General features: G+C 38.4%; 1 protein-coding gene across 2 annotated transcripts in view; it reads right to left on the bottom strand.

The window, feature by feature from the left end:
- Nucleotides 1-13,890, bottom strand: part of FANCC (FA complementation group C) — a 263,701-nt gene that overhangs the window by 160,743 nt on the left and 89,068 nt on the right. For both annotated transcript variants that reach the window (XM_043566837.1, XM_043566836.1), the window contains exons 3-4: nucleotides 5,973-6,214; nucleotides 4,307-4,391 (exon numbers count right to left, since the gene is read on the bottom strand). In XM_043566837.1, the coding sequence (XP_043422772.1) occupies nucleotides 4,307-4,391; nucleotides 5,973-6,209 (322 nt within the window). In that variant the 5' untranslated portion in view covers nucleotides 6,210-6,214. The remainder of the gene's footprint in view (nucleotides 1-4,306; nucleotides 4,392-5,972; nucleotides 6,215-13,890) is intronic.

A 13,890-nucleotide genomic window follows, 5' to 3' on the forward strand; every position in this document is an offset into this window, starting at 1 on the left:
GTGACTGTTGTACTTCCAATGCTTTAAATATTAGAATAAATTCTAATTATCTTCATGTCACAGGGTATTGGGCAGATCCCATGATATGCTTACTACATAAGGCTTCCCCTGTTAGAAAAAATGCAACCCAATGCGTAGCATTTCCAAAAAGCAGACACTCACCTCTAAGAGAGGAGGAGAAGGAGGGAGAGGAGAAGGAGAAGACAAAGAAAGAAAATGTTATTTTATGGACCTTAAATCTAATAGAATCTAAAAATGGAAGTTTTCCTTAGGTGTTGAGTGAGTCTGCACATTTAGTTCAACAAATGTATCATTTTTTAATTTTTCTCTCAAAAAAACACAAAAACAAAAAAGAGAGAGAGAGCAGCCAGAGAAATGTTCACCCAATCTTTAGGAGGTGTCTTACTTTGCTCAAAGTACTGAAATTCACTGAAATGTACTGCTAATGAGTTTACTTTGCTTTAGGTATTTACAGGTAGGTGCAAGCCATCACTTGCTATTCCTGAGCGCCTCCAACACTCAACTACAGGGGAGAAGGCATCTGTCAGGCTCCTCCCCTAGATCCAGAGTGGACATCCTGCAGGGCAGTTAAATGAGATGGGAAAATGCCTGGGATTCATCATGCAAGCAGTCACTGACAGCAGATCTTCGTGCAAATTTGGATTCTAAAAATGAGTAGAAGGGAAAACAATATACCAACATACATTTGCCACCTAATATTTTATTTTACTTAAGTTTATTTATTTTGAGAGAGACAGAGACAGCATGAGTTGGGGAGGGGCAGAGAGAGAATCCCAAGTAGGCTCCATGCTCTCAGCACAGAGCCCATGCAGGGCTTGACCTCACAAAACCGTGACCTGATCATGACCTGAGCCAAAACAGAGAGTTGGATGCTTATCCCGACTGAGCCACCCAGGCACCCCTATTTTTTGATATCTTGAATTAAAATTCCAAATGAAAAGCTAAATTAATTCTGTAAACTTTATATCTGTAATTTAAAAGTGTGAAGGTAGCATTTTTAAGACAATAAATATTTATTATTTTAAGCTGCCAAGCTTGGGTGCAAATTGTTATATACAAATAAATAGCAAATAGTGAGGTTATAACTGTTACATGCTTAATCCTGAGGGCAGAACTAGAAACAACCAGCCAGAATTCCAAGAAGGTGAAATCTGTAATTTTATGCAAAGAACAACCCTGAATAAAAGGTGTACCCTCCCTTTCTATTATGTTTTTTCTGGTCTCTTTGTGGTGTCTTTACATTTCCAAATTTCCTCCTTCCTTATTGTCTTTATCTCTGATCCAATTCTCATTTAACATTACCAGAGGTTTACTTCTTTCTCTGATAGAAACTGTCATATTTCCTGTATTTAAAAAGTGATTTTGATAAAATTTAAAACCATAAGAAAAGATCCTTTCCTGGACAATGTCCAACTAGCAAAACAAAAGTAGCAACATAGGCAAGACTTGATTCATCATGGAGTTCTGTTGCCTATCAGTCTCCACTAAGCTCAGAACCAAAGGCACACCTCAAACAGGAAGCTCAAAGTTCAAAACGTAACACAAGCTTTGAAACAAAAAGAGATGGAGAATTTGTTTCTGGCTGTCAGAGGGGCCCAATGTAATGAGGATAGGTGCTAAGGAAAGACCACAGACACTTACAAGTTTAAGGCCATAGGGATAAATCAGTCTAGCCTCTCACTTTTACAAATAAGGAATCTGAAACCTAGCAAGTCTGGCAGCTTGTCTCAGAAAAATCCCATCTCATTTACTGTCCCCTAAGAGTTGGCCCCAACTCAAACTCCTTTTTCTTTTAGCTCTTTGTTCATGGCTCCACAACACAAGCCATGCCTGAGTCAGGCTGATTCGCTGAGGTCTCTTTTCTGACTGGATGCTTCCAGTGGGCAGAAATTATGAGCCATGTTTTCCTAGGCCTGGCATATTGGGGAACAAAAAAAAAAAAGCTTAGCAAATATCTGCCCAGTGAATATATACTTCATGTGAGGCTGGCTAGTGTTAAAGCCAGAACTAGACTACTTCAACCACAATGGTGTGATCCACAGGCCAGATCATCACAACAATGCAGGCTTTAGAGGGGTGGGATCCTGGCTTTTATCAGTTTTACATTATGGGGAAAGTGATTTACTTACTCTAATCCATAATTGCCTATCCTGCAAAACTATCAAGGACTCAGGGCACCTGGGTGGCTCAGTCGGTTAAGCGTCGGACTCTTGATTTCGGTGCAGGTCATGATCCCATGGTTTCCTGAGTTCGAGAGCCACATTCAGCTCTGCGCTGACTCTGCAGAGCCTGCTTGGAATTCTCTGTGTCTGTCTGTCTGTCTGTCTCTCTCTGCCCCTCCCCACCTCACACTCTGTCTCAAAATAAATACACAAAACTATCAAGGACTCAGATCCACTCTGCAATCCACAGAGAACAGTGCCTAGCACAACATCAGCAATGCCTCTCATTCCACTTCTTTATTGTATAGCACAAACTTTCCCACATCTTAACATTTCTGAATTAGAGTTGTATTCTACATTCACCATATACACTTAAAGGATGTAGTATCTATTTTTCTAAAAAGTGGCTATTCAATGTGTGAAGTATCTCACAATGGATGGTGCCTTTAAATGGAGGAACGTCAACAACTTCTTTCCCTTTCTCCTGCCATTAGTATCATTGGTCTAGCTCAGTGTTTTTCACATTTTTGGTCATGACCCATCCGGGGGGTTGTAAAAATAATTTGGGGTCATGAAAACTATTTTTAAAATAGTATAGTGAATGTGGCTACACAAAATCAAAACAAGCATCCTTTCATGAAATGTGTGTGTGTATACACGTCTGTGTGTATGTATGTATGCGTATATACATGTATACATGTACAGAAAATGTATTTCTGGTCAAGGATATTTGAGAAACACTGGCGTGGTTAAAATATATGAACTTAGGGCAGATAGGTATGGCCCTGGTGGGCAAATACAGTGATGACTTGGCCATATTAGATCAAGAACTTCAACAAGCTGGGGAAGGGTAGGGGAGGAAGAGTCCACTCAAAGGGGAAGGGAAGCAAGAGGACTAAGTGGAGAGGAAGAGGGACAGATGAGGGTTGGGACAGAGTGAGTGAGTTTGTCTGTGTAGTGCATCCATGTAATGTATGCTCCCGGGACCTAATGCAGCCCTGTCTCTTCCCCCCTGAGTTCATGTTTTTTACAATTATTTATGATAGGCTAGGAAAGAGAAATTGTACAATTCTTTAAAATATCATAGGGTAATACTGACTTTGTTTTTTTATTCTCATCTCATTATATTATGCAATTAGTCTTTGACTTTAAACAGTATGAAAAGTAAATATTAAACTAGCCAAGTCAAGGCAATAAACCTCAACTGTACACCTTCAGATGTGCCTCCTCCACCCTATTCTAGGCCCTAGGATGACAAAAAGAACTAAAACCACAGTTCCTGCTCTTGAGAGGCATTCAGTCTTCCAGGACATCAGACAGGCAAACCAATAATTACAAAACAGTACAGTAAGTTTTATGGTTAAGGGGGATGCTATCAGCTACGAAGAGACTTAAAGAAGCTCCTAAAGCAGCCCCAAGCAAAACTATTTCAAAGAAAGTTTAAGAGGACAGGAGATGAGAACAGAGCTCCAAACAAAGGAATCACATGTTGCAGGCCCTGATATCATGTGCTTTCAAGGCACTGTTAGTAACTTGACCTGGCTACCATGTGTGTGGTGTGGTTGCAGAGGATTATATAGGAAATGAGGCTGGACAGGTAGACAGGAGGTCAGGTAAAGAACACCTCCCCCAATGTGTCCCCAGGTTCCTCTTCACCTTAGGTAAAACCAAAATGTTACCCCTAAATAATGTCAGGGCCATAGAAGGATTCAGATACTAAAGAATGACTTTACACATGGAAAACAGTAGTGTGCAAGTTAATGTGAAATTGTGAAACAAGAAATTATTTCATTATTATAACCATTTTATACTGAATTAAAAATGAAGTTATGATAATCATCTTGAAGAGTCTACTCTATAATATAAGGAGTCCTATTTTCTTGCAGATCTGTGTGTGTGTGTGTGTGTGTGTGTGTGTGTGTGTGTGTGATTATCTATCCAAACATATACGGACAAGAAAAGGATGCTATCTTTCTAATGGAACAATGAATACATTTGAATAGCTGTTTCATAAAAATAGGAGAAAATTTATAATTTGAAACTCTGTATTTTGTTAAACAATGCAAAGATTAAAATTATCATTAGAAGTTTATATTTTGAGAGGACAGGCTTTGGATTCTTACCAAATGCTAAAATAAAAGGATTCCAACAAGTTTTTGCCAACAGTTGACCTATTGTGGGAAATCTTTCAATGATCATATTTGAATCCTGTAAAAGAAAGTTACGTTTTGGTCAATAAAAAGACAATATGCAACTTAGAAAGGTTGAACTGACACTACAGGTTGAGGGAGTTTGAATGTTTAGTATGTATTTTGGAAAAGTAGGAGATTCAAATAAAATTTAACAAGTAACCATCTTATTTCATCCTTAAACCACATCACCAAAACTAAAATGTACAGCACATTTATGTAAAATCTTGATACAAATTAACTTTATTTTACTCATACTTAGGAAAGGTCAATTTGTTTAAAAATAACAAAGACTGCATAACAGTGAACAAAATATTGTGAGCAATTAATAGTTCTATGATCCCATGTTTTCAACCTGGTTTTTCACTCTAACATAAGAGAGATTCCTAACTCAGCTTCACTAGGGCTATTTCAAAGAAGGTTTGGGAGGACAAGAACTCTGGAACTTGTAAAAAGAAATAAAAGCAGCCCAAGCATAAAGATATATATCTCTGTTCATTACTATTTCAGTTGCTACATGCTTAATGACATCATACTTAATCTACAACAACCTAAAACCTGAGATGAAAAAGATCAACCAAATAGAAAACAGCTTAAGATTAAAAAATGTACATGCTGTTATACAACTGGTCCTCTCCCCACTTCTTTACCTCTCAAGAAAGTTCAAAAATAAGACCTAAATGAGGTAACATGTACATAAGCTGAAATGTAAGCTGCTGTACCAATAAATTCTTCACATTTGTCTTAGCATCAAGGCCAGCCCTAGACTTTCTGGGACCAATTTAAAGCCAAGCTGCAGAAGTCGAATTATAGAGAAACAATTTTAAAAGTTACCTTTGGTTGATCACACAGACCATATCTTTCCTTCTAGTTGCTAAAGACATATGAACTCATATCATCAACATGAATAATTCTTCAAATTTCTGACTTGCTTCTTAGATTAAGAGAAGAAAAACGTAGCACAAGAACACTTACATTAAATGACAATTTTGCTTCTCATTTTGAAATTACAAAGTAGGTGTAAAACAAATAATATTTTCATAATATGAAAGCATGTTAATTCATAAAAATATCCACTGAAGTAAAAATAAGAAATCATGTCAAAATGAAAATATATCAAATTTTGAACAATACATTATACAACAATAGTGAAGATACTCAAAATCTTAATATCCACCAGAAAAGACCACTTAAAATATTCATAAGAAGAGATCTTAATACCTATTACCTCTTAGTAGAACCTTATCTAGGACAGCATTAAAGAACAACATAAAGAAGCATTTCAGAAAACTTTTCAATATTTAATAGATGCAAAGGTCTTTAAAAGAATTCCAATTCTTACCTGACGATTGTCACAGTCTTGTTTTTTATAAAAAAAAAAACTTTACTGGTCAGGAAGTCTCATGTGACAATGTAATTAATCAAGAAGAAAAGACTGAAATCATAAGAAATCAGAGATAAGGAAACCATCCCGTCCATATCACTTACAGGTAATTTGTCTTTCTAATCCATCAGGTCAATACCACAAGTTCCTGACCCTAGATAACATTCAAGCTTGGTGAAATGTAGTAGAGATTCATTATTTTGGTCTACTACCTACCATCTCTTTCAAGACTTCATACATCTGCCTCAGGAATTCCTGAAATCGAGGCAGATGAAGGCAGGTGTCTTTCTGGGTTTCCAAAGTGGAGGCCTGGTCCCACAATGAAAGTTTCTGCATCCAAAATTGGTAATCAGAAGAAAAGCCTACTGAATCTTCAGCCATCTTGGAAAAGGGAAAAGGTAATGTATCTTCACAGCAGCCCACCAAGCACTGAAGGAAACAGTGGGCACACATCAAATCTATAAGAGAGGGGAAAAATGAAACATTATTTAAGGGATTTTTATTGGTGACTTCATGTTCTACTGACAAGTGAAAGGGGGAGTACAAGGGACTAAAGTAGCATGATTTTATGGAGTCACCTTTGAATTATTTTAAAATGTGTCACCCAGCTGTAGCTCCAATTTTTACCATCTGAATTTTTTATCAGAGTAATATTACACTAGAAGTCATTATACTTTCACAGACACATACTAATTATGCACAAAAAGCACAGCTGATAATACTTTATATCCACTTTTCAAGATAGAGCTATTTTTAAATGTTCTGAACATGAAGTTCATTTGGATATTTTAATGTAATGGGAAATCAAAAACATCCATGTGTGTTAATAATAGTCTATGTCTAAAAAATGTTTTTGAAGTTCCCATGTTTTATATGCATTTCTGGCTTCTCATTTACGTGTTAAAGAAAATCTCTATGCATTACTGTCCACTGACATTTCTTCCCAGTTTCTCTTCATTTTTTAGAAAAGAGTAAAATAATTCATTCCATATGGATCAATTTGAACAATCTATTTCATTAAAGACTAGTGTTTATGCTTGATCTCAATTCTTTCACGAGAAGAAATACTTTAGTGAAACATGAAAAACTGCAATTATTGAGGAGGTGTACTAGTCCTACATGACAGAAAATAGCTCATAAACTTGACCTACCACATGGGAAGTACATGTTAAAAAGAAGAGTGGAGTTGTGAAGTGAGCAGGCACCTCAGGCAGAGCTAGGTAAATAAACCGCAGGTGCCCCACCACCATCCCAGCTCCTCACCGTCCTCGCCTATAAGAACCACACCCGGCAGAGAAGGGAGGGCTGCTTCTCATCAGGTGCAGGCTTTTGCAAGTTCTCCTACTTTCTAGGGGCAGGGGTGATACTCAGTTATCTGATTTCAAAAGACAGCTCTGCAAATGGTGAGTGAGTTCAAATTCTCAGCAGCAGTAATTAACAGATAAAATGGTCCCAATTAAGTGCCAAAAACATCAACAAACAGAGTTTCATTACTAAGTAAGAAAGCAAAAAAATTTAAAGAGATCATAAAATTTGGTTGCATTGCAAAAAATTTGAGACCAGGTACTAAAAATTGTACTAAATGGTACTAAAAATTTAGTTTTATAAAGGACCATGAGGTAAAAAAAAAAAAAAAAGTTTAGCAATAGTGACAAACGGCACATAATAGCCATGAATCTAGGCCTTCTCCCTGATTCCTCCCTTTCTCTCACTGACTTCCTGATCTAAGCCATCAACACCTGTCAATTCTACCTCCAAAATAAATACATGATCTCACTCAGCTTCATCCACTTCTTTCCAGCTCCACTGCTGCCATCCTATCCTATCCCATCCCATCCCCATCTCCATCCCCATTCATTTCTTCCCTAGAGGCTTCTACCTGGTCCCACCTGGCCCTCTGTAATTTATTGTCTACAGTCAACAAAACCAACTTTCCCAAAAGGAAATCAGACCCAGCACGCTCCTGCTTAAAACCTTCCCACCCCAACTTCAATAGCTCCTTAAAAGACCCCAGCTCCTTGTTGGAGTCTCTAAAGTCCTGCAAAAACATGGCCCACACCCTCCCATTTCCCATGCTGCCTCTCCTCTGCTGCTCACTGTCCAGTCCAGGCCTCTCCTCTGTTCCACCAACACAGGGAATCCTTCCCTGTTTCCGGGGCTTTCTGTTGATTCCTCCACAGCTCTTATCACATCAGTAATTATCCTGGACATTTATTTGCTCATTTAGTTACTGCTTCTTCCACCAGTATATAAATTCCCTGTCTCTTAGAATTTAACACGGGCCTGGGGCACCTACCTGGGTGGCTCAGTCAATTAAGCATCCAACTCTTAGTTTCAGCTCTAGTCATGATCTCACAGTTCATGAGTTCAAGCTTGCATCCAGCTCGGAGTTTGATTGGGATCTTCTCTCCCTTCTCTCCCTCACCGCCCCCCCCCACCTCAAAATAAACAAACTTACAAAAAAAAAAGATTTAACACATGCCTGGCAAACAATAAATACTGAGTAAAGAAATGAATAATTCACGGATATTTTTCAAAGTATAGTTCTGAACTGCTGTAACAAAATAACAAAATAACAAAATGCTTTTCCCGATAGAGCAATTAACTTTTTAAAAGATAACTTCCCCAGAAAAAAAATTTTAAAGGCATATCTATGGGAAACTTAATTACTAATATCCCATTTTATAAATATAGTAATAGCTTATACATACATACACTTACTATGCTCTTGACAATATATTAAATGCTTTATGCACATTAGCTATGTTAATCCTCATAGCAACCCTATGAAATGGGTACTATTATTGTCCTCATTTTACAGAGGCACAGAGAGATTATGTAATTGCTCAAAGTAAGATTATGTAAAAGCCCAAAGGAAGTAACTGCTAGTAAATAGCAGAGCTACAGGTTGTGGGATTTGAATTTAAAGAATCTGGCTCTAAAGTCTGTGCCCTTAATCAAAGAAATAAACTGAAGAAAATTAATGAATTTCTTATATATTTCATACAGTTCTAGATGCAGGTCTGTTTAGATATTTGGGGACACTAAACTGAAGACCTTTTTGGTAGAGGTGACAGGAAACATTATTTTATTATAGCCAAATTACAAACAACATTTTGCCTAGCAATGGGGATGCATCTGGTTGTTTTAAATGCAAACAGTTTTAGGGATCATGTAGTGCAGTGGTCCTGATGGGCTGTTCCACAGCATGTCTAGGGGGGAGATGGTGATAGCTGGGAAACAAGTGGTGCCCTGATTGTGAAGGCTAGCAGTGGGGGTGCTGATGACATTTAGTGCCCAGAAGCCAGGGATGCTGAACATACTGCAATACTCTGGGACAGCAGCTCACGAAGAGAAATGGTCTTCCCCCAAAAGCCAATGACAACCTTACTGCTGCTGACCTAATCTGAACACTCTGGAATGGGGCATCTGTTGATTGGCTGGTTGCGTATTCCTCCTCCCTTCTTTCCCTTGAGGAAAGAACCTCTCCTCCCTTCTACAAGTCTTGGTGAGTCTATTAATCAAGGCACGTTGTGGCATCAGCTAAGAGGTGAGGCAGTGATTCAAGTTAGGCAAACCAGACTCTGTGCTGGGAATCTGAGTCTTGAATATATGGACATAAGGATGGAACTAAGTCATTCCAAAGACTCTCTTAGTCTAGATCCCTAAGGCGACCCTACATCACGTCCTTAACAAGGTATAGTTTTAAGCTCTCTTTTTTTTTTTTTGAGATTTTATTTTTAAGTAATCTCTACACCCAACAGGGGGCTCCAACTCATGACCCCGAGATCAAGAGTCACCTGCTCCACCAACTGAACCAGCCAGGCACCCTTCAGCTCTCTCTTTAATTCTGTCCACTGCCCAGGGGCTTGCCACAAAATCCTTTTTTTATTTTTTCTTAAATTAACCACCATTGACTTCTGTGATTTAAAAAAAACTCACAAACTAATATCGTCAAATATATACTGATACAATATCTAATACAAACCAGAGAGCGGGCTGCAGGCAGCAAAACTTTGAAGAAAGAAGGAGAATTTAGAACTGGTTACTGGCCCAAATCATGGAAAATGGCAGGGAAACTTCTGTTCATATTAGGGTATTGGAAACCAGAAGTCCATGGAACAAGAAGGTAATGTAGATCAATGAGGTATTGCCTATGATCAGGGCCACTACCTCATTATACTCTTTTAGTATAAAGTGAAGCCAAGCGAAAGCCACTGGATTATCAAAAAACAATGTCTGGTGGTTTGCAGAAAACCCCACTTCTCCGACCAAGGGACCAGTGAGTCTTAGTCAACGATATTAGGCTATCATAAACATACTCAAATGGTGACTCCAGCTCAAACTGCACTTTCAGATATGGATCCCAACTGGATCAAATTAAAACCATCCTAGTCACCTAGAATGCAGTTATGAAGCTGGCAGTAAATGTATTTCTCCATAAAGATAACCAGAAGATACGAGAAAGCAGTTCACTTTTACCTCCCTTGGAGGTATCAACTCAGGACATGGTGTTACTACACTGGTCTACCACAGTGAAGTTAGCTGCTAACAGAACCTGGAAACTAAGGAGACATAGGTACCTTGCATGTATTCCAGATGGTGGGATATAAATCCCATAAACATACAGGGCCTGCCATTTCAGGAAGTCTCCTGTGATCCAATGGTCCGTGCCAAGTCAGGATATGTCCTTTAAAATAATGATAAACAACAGACTAGTGCCAGTGGTTGCCTCCGATGTGGAGACCTGGGTAGCTGAAAGACAGGTGCAGAAAAGAAACTCGGGTTTTACCATACACCTTTTTGCACCTTTTCAATTTAATTCTATGTACACTAATTACTGACTCAAAATTGTAACAATGAGCAAACAAAAAAGTGAAAAATTGCTATACCTCACACCTGCTAAAAGGCAAAACATTTGGCTGATATATTTGGGATTCTGAACATAAAGTCTGGGCTTTAGACTGTTTATCTGCTTTTACCTACTTGTCAGGCAATGAGAAAATATGGGAAGGGCCCAGAGCAAGAATCACTGTATAGCTGGTCCATGCTGAAGCGCTCTGCCACTAAGCACATATGACCCAGCAGATCCAATGCTGCTTCAAGTGTGTGTGAAGATCTGGATTCTGTGAAGAGCCTACAGCAGGCCTCAGTGACTTGGACTGATCGCTCAAGCCACAAAGCCGGGTGTGCCCAGCAGCACTCCATCATAATGTGCAAATTATGCCTGCTTGGGCAAAATGCACAAGTGAGGTTTTTGGATGCTATCTGTGTGTATGTCTTGCTTTCCGTGTCATATACTTTTTTTAAAAATTCCCTTCCCTTCCATTTTTCCCTCTGCTACTAGTGAACCTAGAGAGTATATCATTAGTAGATAAATTTTCCAAGTCTATAATTGACAGACTATAACAGAGATAGGAAGAGGAACTGACATTATCCAGAATTCCTGGACCTGAAGTCAGAAGCATCAACCAGGCATTACTTCAGATTATCTCCCTTTTCGAAGGAAAAGCTAAATTATGTTAGTTGGAAGTGTTTTAAAAATTCTTTGTGTAGAAAGCAGTAGGTCTGAGTGTACTGAGTAACCAACAAGTGAAAGGTAGTGGAGTTCTGTGGGTTTTGCCCACCTAGCACCCTTTTCCTGTTCCTTCAATATGAGCTCACCCTACTTTTGCTTCTTCCTTTTCCTTCTTCCTTTCCATATAATCTGAGACTATGGATCAAGGTGTCCACACAGGTCTAACAGATAAGACTAACAGGAAAGAATGCTGTGCAAATAAAATGAAGTTTGTCTCTTTTTCTGACACCACTCATACACAACAGACTTTTACCCAATAGAGAGAACAGCTTATGATGGTCTCACTTAAAGCACAGGCTATGTTATAAGCGAATTTTGTTTATGATGTTTCTTTCTCATAACTATTTAATGAGTATTTTTAAATTTACCAAAAAGGTAGACAAAACAGCCAAATGAACTCCTATGTATCCATTAACTAGTCCAAACAATTATCAAAAATTTCCATTTTAAAGCACATCACAGACATCACACCACTTTATCCAAAATACTTTGATTTCTCTTTTTTTCTAAGGATTTAAAAAAAAAAAAAAGAAACCTGAGTACACTCTTTCACACCTAATAAATCCAGCCAAATAAACACAATAAATATCATCTAATGGCCCATCTATGTTCAAATTTAAAATTTTCCTTCATAATGGGTTGTTTATATTACAATCCAAACAAGATCCACACATTACATATGGCCAATATTGATATTTCTCCTTTAATCTGTAACAAAATAATGTAAAAATAAGTCTCCCTTAATCTGTAACAATTGCCCCTCTTTTATTTTTTAATCTTTTCATATTATTTATCCCCTGAAAAAAAAAACCAACCAATCGAAAAGGCTAATAGAATCCATTGTATTGACTAATAGAAAGTTTCATACTTGTGTATTTGGCTGATTGCATTCCTGTGGTGTTAGCTTTGTTTGCTCTCCCCTATACTGCGTACAAACTGAGAGCACAATTTAGAGGTTTTTTTAGATTCAGGGTCAATCTTTTTCCAAGAATACTTCATTTGTAGTGGTGTGTCCTTTGAATTAAACAGATCAGCTGTTTCAGGTACTGTCAACCTAATCCATCCATTATACTTTCCTTTCACTATCAACTCTTTCCTGAATGGTCTTAGGATCCACTGATGATCATTTTAGATCCATTAGGGGTTGAAAAATAGTGATTTTCTAATTTTATCATTGGCTTATTTTTATGATATTTCTAGATGTATAGAACCCTTACAGTTGTAGGTAGTAAGAATAACAATCTTTTCCTATGGAAATCCAATGTATGTCTGCCCAACCCCGTGAAACTGCCAAAAGAGTTGCTAACTTCACTGACTCAGTAGCATAGGCCCTCTTGCAGGTTCTTGGGTCTCCCCTAGCTTCTCCAGAAATGGCAAATTGCCCTAAGGGTGAAAAGCTGCTAAAGAATGTCTAGGGGCGCCTGGGTGGCGCAGTCGGTTAAGCGTCCAACTTCAGCCAGGTCACGATCTCGCGGTCCCTGAGTTCAAGCCCTGCGTCAGGCTCTGGGCTGATGGCTCGGAGCCTGGAGCCTGTTTCCGATTCTGTGTCTCCCTCTCTCTCTGCCCCTCCCCCATTCATGCTCTGTCTCTCTCTGTTTCAAAAATAAATAAAAAACGTTGAAAAAAAATTAAAAAAAAAAAAAAGAATGTCTACTCAGTGCTCTGCACTTCCCTTCACTGCCAGGGTCTTAACCCCTTGAGTACTGGGCATCTCTGCAGTTTTCCCATGGCTTCAAAAGATGTTTTATCTGGTTCTTCTAGCCACTCTAAAAAGCTGGAAGTAAAAGTCTATGTAAGTTTTCTTGATTAACCAGGATGGATGAGGTAAACAAAAGTACAGAATATATTTAAGTGTAAACACACTTAGTAAAATTGCATCCAATTTCAGTTCTACTTCAGATAACGGTAGACTCTGTAATTGAAACCAACCTTCCTGATGAACACTATTTTATATGGTTACATGAAGTATGGAAGTGTAATAAAAAAATCATCAAAAGGCACCTAGGTGGCTCAGTCAGTTAAGCATCTGACTTCAGCTCAGGTCATAATCTCACAATTCATGAGTTCAAGCTCCACGTGGGGCTCTATGCTGACAACTCACAGCCTGGAGCCTGCTTCAGATTCTGCATCTCTCTCTCTCTCTCAAAAATTAATAAACATTTTAAAAAAATTTTAAAAGATCAACAAAGAATCAGAAAGACAGTGTTAAATTATTTGAGAAAGATCTTGACACATGGGGTTATACAGGCCTAGGAAGGCATTTCTGATCCTGAAGAGGTGGTTAAAGGCAAAAGTTAAAAAGCTTTTTTTGCAGCCTTGCCAGAAAGTAGAAGTAGGAGCCCAAGCCTACCAAAGTGAGGTCCTGGTAAACCACCCCACACTTACAGTTGGTTCCTATGAGGGTACACCCTGGGAGGATAGGTGAAACCAGAAATGAACCAACCTGCATATACTACAGTCTAACTATGAAACTAAAGCTAAACTAAGGTGGTCCCTGGTTTCTAGGTCTGCTGCCAGGTGCCTGGAAGATGCAAACAAAAATCCTCTCTGAAGGAA

The sequence above is a fragment of the Prionailurus bengalensis genome, chromosome D4 (genome assembly GCF_016509475.1).
Source record: "Prionailurus bengalensis isolate Pbe53 chromosome D4, Fcat_Pben_1.1_paternal_pri, whole genome shotgun sequence".
In the NCBI taxonomy this organism is placed as follows: domain Eukaryota; kingdom Metazoa; phylum Chordata; class Mammalia; order Carnivora; family Felidae; genus Prionailurus; species Prionailurus bengalensis.